This window comes from Phaethon lepturus, unplaced genomic scaffold, assembly GCF_000687285.1.
Source record: "Phaethon lepturus isolate BGI_N335 unplaced genomic scaffold, ASM68728v1 scaffold24136, whole genome shotgun sequence".
NCBI classification, from domain to species: Eukaryota; Metazoa; Chordata; class Aves; order Phaethontiformes; family Phaethontidae; genus Phaethon; species Phaethon lepturus.
In genome coordinates this window covers 1,377-6,567 of record NW_010544469.1, presented here as the reverse complement: position 1 = coordinate 6,567, position 5,191 = coordinate 1,377, and the positions used below count along the sequence as shown (strand labels likewise).

At 42.4% G+C, this 5,191-nt stretch overlaps 1 protein-coding gene across 1 annotated transcript; it reads left to right on the top strand.

The window, feature by feature from the left end:
• The first annotated feature begins 200 nt into the window (after positions 1-200).
• On the top strand, positions 201-4,337 carry HS6ST3 (heparan sulfate 6-O-sulfotransferase 3). The gene is made up of 2 exons (XM_010288706.1): positions 201-259; positions 3,632-4,337. The coding sequence occupies exons 1-2, from the start codon at positions 201-203 to the stop codon at positions 4,335-4,337; spliced, it is 765 nt and encodes a 254-aa protein (XP_010287008.1).
• Positions 4,338-5,191: the final 854 nt, after the last annotated feature.

The window sequence follows — 5,191 nt, the reverse complement described above, 5'->3', positions numbered from 1 at the left end:
TTGGCTAGCCTTTAAGCACTGAGGCTGCCTGTGACAGCAGTTTGAGTAATCGATCATGGGAGTCCGTTGAAACGAAGCCAATAAATCTGTGATGAGTTTGCTTTGTCAAACAGGGTAACAGAAGTTATTACTTAATTCTTTGTTGAGTATTTCCCACAGTGGGTAGCTGTGGAGTTTAACACAGCCGCGTAAGCGCAAGCATGGGCGACGCAAAGGGGTCATTTACACCCACAAGAACAGGTGCACGTCTGTATTCAGAGTGAGTCAGGCATGTTCAGTATATGGCTGACTTGCTGCTCTTTTACTGAACAGTGAAGGAAGGAGATCCTGAAGGCCATCCTCGGTTTTATATTTTTATGAACTGCTTCTTGTCTTTATTATGAGCTGGCTCCTCAGCCATTCCTAGTGTGATTGGACACTGTGTATTAGGCACTGAGAGCCCTGAAACTCTGCTATATTTAATCCATAAATGTCAACATTTGAAAACAATTTCCTAAGGTAATTTGTATAATTTTCCAACTGAAACAAATGTGCATGACCTATGTGTTTTTACTTATATCGTTATCCTCTAGAGACATGACATCCTTTTCCCTGAAAGAAAAATCTGTGCCACAGCTGCTGTGCAGCATCCCCCAGTCCTCTGTGTAGCATTGTAACAGCTTCATCTGGACAGTGCCCAGGATCAGGTGGAAGAAACCTTAAGGTCTTCCAACCTCACTTTGCTTAAAAGGGTGATGGAGAGTCACAAACAGAAGGTTAAAGAGAAGGCTGTAAATTGTGAATGCGGCGGGGATGGCTGCACTCTTATATATTAGTGCCTCGGAAACCAAATGTGCACCAGGCTGCTGCTTAAAGGTTGTCTGCCAGATGAAGAAGCCATTCAGTTGACAACACAAGAAGGCCACATTCTGAAAGATGCACAACCAGAAGCAAATCAATCGGCATAGTGAAAACAGAAGTCAGGCAGTCACAAGGAGGAGCAGCAACAGACCGGTGAAAGTTTCTTGCCCAGTCTGCATGAGGGAAGCTGCGGGTGTTATACAAAGACGCGCTGTTCTCATTTCCCTGCATTTGCGTCGTACTCCTGTTTATTGCACATCGAGCACATTTACTTATCCAGGGATGACATGGAAATGATTGATGCAAAGGAGGTATTTTTGTTAATTGTTGTTGCTCTGAGTCATGCCTGACTGGGACTGTTGGAGATGGGTGAGGAAAGAGGGAACTATTATTAGAGGTATAAATAATTGTCAACAGCAACTTTTAAACCCATCTGTTAACACAATCAACACCCAAAATTATCCAAAGAGGGGAGGGGCAGCAATACGAGGACTAAGCCAATGACACATTGATGTAGATGTTGCCTCTGAATCTTTGTCCCTTTTTTTTTCATTTCTGCTCCCTTGGAGCTTGAATCATTTTCTGTCGCAACCCTATCGGTGCCTGCTGGATGTTGCAACAACAGTGTCGTACACTCAGAGCTGATGCGTGTTTGAGAGTCGGGCTGCTTTATCTGCATAACGCTAGTGAAATGTGTCCACTTTTTGTCCTGTTAGTTGGAAAGCAATTCTTAACGTGCTTTCATACCTGCAAGGTAGAGCCAACATGAGATGAGCATCCAATTTGAGAAGGGAAAGCTGTGCTTGAAGTGCTGAAAGACAGTGCTTTTCCCAGTGGAGCTATACTGCAGAGCACACAAAAGGATTTCTGGTCCTTCCTGCTCTGCAGGAGTAGGAGGGGGATTTTAGAATTATCTGTCTCTGAATAGCTGGACGGTCCTTGGGTTCACTGTTGATATGGGCTGTGTAAGTAACTGAAGTGGATCAAAGCAGCTGAAGTGCAGTTTGGTCATGTGTGAGCAGCAGCCAGAAAGCCCCAGCTCCAAATTATTTTGGTCTGAGTATCATCTGATGCTAACACAACTCATGGCTTCCAAAGCAAGTGATCATGAAAATACAGCCATGGCACTCCCTAGTTTATATCCTTCCACCTGTAACCCTTCTGCTGTGAAATAATTCTAGAAATATCTGTTTCCATTAGATAGTAGTTCAAGAAATGACCCTGCAGCAGAACATAGTCCACCATTTGGCCTCATAACCTTATTCCAGGAAATATATTACAAATCCTGTAGCATTCAGGATATTCAGAATGAATTCAGAATGGACAAAGCATTCAGCCCTGTTTCCCTTTGCTTTGTCTGCACTGGGGAATATACCTGCATTTTTAGGAATATGTGGGGAAATAACTATTTTTATGACAAACCTGAGGTTTACAGTGAAGTTACTAGGAATCTTTAGTGGCAGAAAATGGATGATATCTGAAAAAGAAAGGTAATTGTCCTGGAGATTGTTACCAATTTAGAGATTTTTCATTTAACTGGACATAGCCCTTGTATGAGATGGCCCTCACAAAGTGTTGGTTTGTTTACAGGGTAATTTGTCTTCAGAAAGCTTGCCTCCTGCTTACTTGCTTTAATCTTCTCTAGGCTCAAGAAGGAGTACTGGGATCAGACTTTTCTTAAGAAATCTCAGGACTCACAGTTTATTAATGTATTGTTTGCAGTCAGATGAGTCATGCAAACTCACGAGCCTATTTTTGTACCAGACCGTGTGTTAATTTTAGTCATGAATCTTCTGCTGGTTATTCTAGCTGACAGAAGTCATCAGTATTTTGGTTTTGCTTTGTCTTTATGATATCACTCTGTAATTCAGGTGAGTTATTATTGAATAAAAGATTTCTCTGTAAAAAACTTCAATCTGTGAAAGCCTGCTTGAAGCATACTCAATTGCAGTCCATTTCAGATTGCCATAAATAGATGTACAAGCTGTATTCAATAGCTCAAAGATGAACTGACAATGTGAGTTCTGCAGTTATTTGCTCTATTTCAAATCAATATTTCTTGGTGTCTCTTGTATTTTTGACAGGTGAGGTTGAATAATGATAATCTTTATGTCAACAAATGCTTTTGTACTACACAATTACAACAAATTCCAATCAAGCGCTTGTCTAAAATTAAGTCATATGAATGGATTTTAGGTCTCTCGTTATCTTCATTCCAACCCACTTAATAACAGGGTTCTTCTGAAGTAGGTGGCTCATGCCAGTCTTCCACATGGTGTTATTTTTAGCACTTGCAGCATCCACATGGAATTGCTCATGGTTCTCTTATATTCTGACCAGGTGCTGTATGGATTATATCATCTTGTGCATCTTGTGAGACATGCATGTCTCAGTCCAGAAGAGAAGTGGCAAGATTATATAAATCTCTTCCCACTGTTTCTGATATTATTGAGGGTTAGCGTTTTAAAGTAGAGGGGAGTAGAGTCCAGTTTATTGGCTTCTACATAAAGTAACTACCACCGACCTGTTAATAGGTCAAAGTAATTCCGTTCCTCTGATAGCTGCTTATTTCCTTTAATCTCTCCCTCTTTCTCCCAATTTACCTTGTATTTTAGTCACAGTATTTATGAAGCTTTAAGCTTTTTACTGTCTCAGTAGTAGTCATTTAAAGTGCCTACATTACACCGGAAAAAGTGAAAGGGGTGGTGGCGATGGCTCGTAATCGTTTTATTGGAGAATAAAAAAGTGAAATTCACTGAATCTTAAAACTGTGTTTAATGATATGTTTCAGGAACTTCTATTACATCACGATGCTGAGGGATCCGGTGTCACGGTACTTGAGTGAATGGAAGCATGTCCAGAGGGGTGCAACATGGAAAACTTCCCTCCATATGTGTGATGGAAGAAGCCCGACACCAGACGAGCTGCCTACCTGTTACGAAGGAGATGACTGGTCTGGAGTCAGTTTACCGGAATTCATGGATTGTAGCTACAACTTGGCCAACAACCGCCAGGTGCGCATGCTGGCAGACCTCAGCCTGGTGGGGTGCTACAACTTGACTTTTATGAATGAGAGTGAAAGAAATATGATTCTTCTCCAAAGCGCCAAGAACAATCTGAAAAATATGGCCTTCTTTGGGCTCACAGAATTTCAGAGGAAAACACAGTATCTCTTTGAGAGGACATTCAACCTGAAATTCATTTCCCCATTCACCCAATTCAACGTTACCCGGGCCTCCAATGTGGACATTGGTGAGGATGTGCGGCAACGGATAGAGGAGCTGAATTTCTTGGATGTGCAGCTGTACGAATACGCAAAGGACCTGTTCCTGCAGCGCTTCCAGTACTCCAAGCAAGAGGAGCATCAGAAGAACCGGCTAAAGAGGCGAGAGGAGCGGCGGCTGCTGAGGGAGCAGAGAGCTCACCAGTGGCCAAGGGAAGAGGCACCAGAAGTAGCCGTTACTGAAGATTATAATAGTCAGGTCGCAAGGTGGTGATGCTCCTCCATCTTGACTAACTGAAGAAAGGATCAGAGAGTTTTTGCAACTTGGCTACCTGGGAATTAATTAGCCAAGGAAGGCATACTGCTTTGGTAAATGAGACCATGTCTGACAACTACCCCTCCTTGTCTCAGTTTTTCTTGGTTTCTGCCAGTAAGGAGAATGTATTTTTTTTTCTCAATAGGCATTGATTAGTGTTATTAAATGGCAGTAGAATAGATTCCTGTCCAAAAAGACTTCCTTCAAAGCCCTAAGCTATGAGGACAGGTTGAAGAGAGAGCTATATCCTTTGTGTTAACAGATGTACCCTATACAATCTGAGCTACCAAAACTTGTGCAGACATGAATGAAAAAATGGGAAAAAATACCTGGTTTCGTTCCTCTGCGACATGAGAGCTGGTTTATTTCATACTGCCCTTTGCAACTGTAGTGCATAGCCTTCTGGTGAATGAAATGGAGGAAAGCACGTTGCCGTTCAAACTTCTACGTGCTGTGTTCTGAGTAAGGAAAGAATTTGCTGAGGTGATCAAAAAAGACCTAGGAAATGTGGGATTGGATCATCACTCGTTCTGTTCTGTTAGCCAGCAATCAGAGATGACTTATAAGTAAGTGAAGTGGTGGAGGGGTTAGCTTATTTATTCACAGATGTTGAGAGTACCAAACCCAGCCATCTTTCTGAGTGCGTGGGGTAAAGGGAAAGCCTTGAGAAATGAGGTCCACGTGGCAGCTGGGCACACGTCGCAGAGATTATCTGGCTGGAGGCGATGAAATCAGCCTTCACGTTCACAAAAGATGAAGAGGGGCCAAGCAAACTGCAGGGAAGAGGAAAGAGAGAGCAGGAAAAGCTTAAA

Bases quoted from the DNA above. Each gene is read 5' to 3' on its own strand.
- HS6ST3 (XM_010288706.1), top strand. From the start codon at position 201: ATGGGCGACGCAAAGGGGTCATTTACACCCACAAGAACAGGTGCACGT. The intron at 260-3,631 runs GTGAGTCAGGCA...GATATGTTTCAG, and splicing joins GGTGCACGTCTGTATTCAGA to GAACTTCTATTACATCACGA.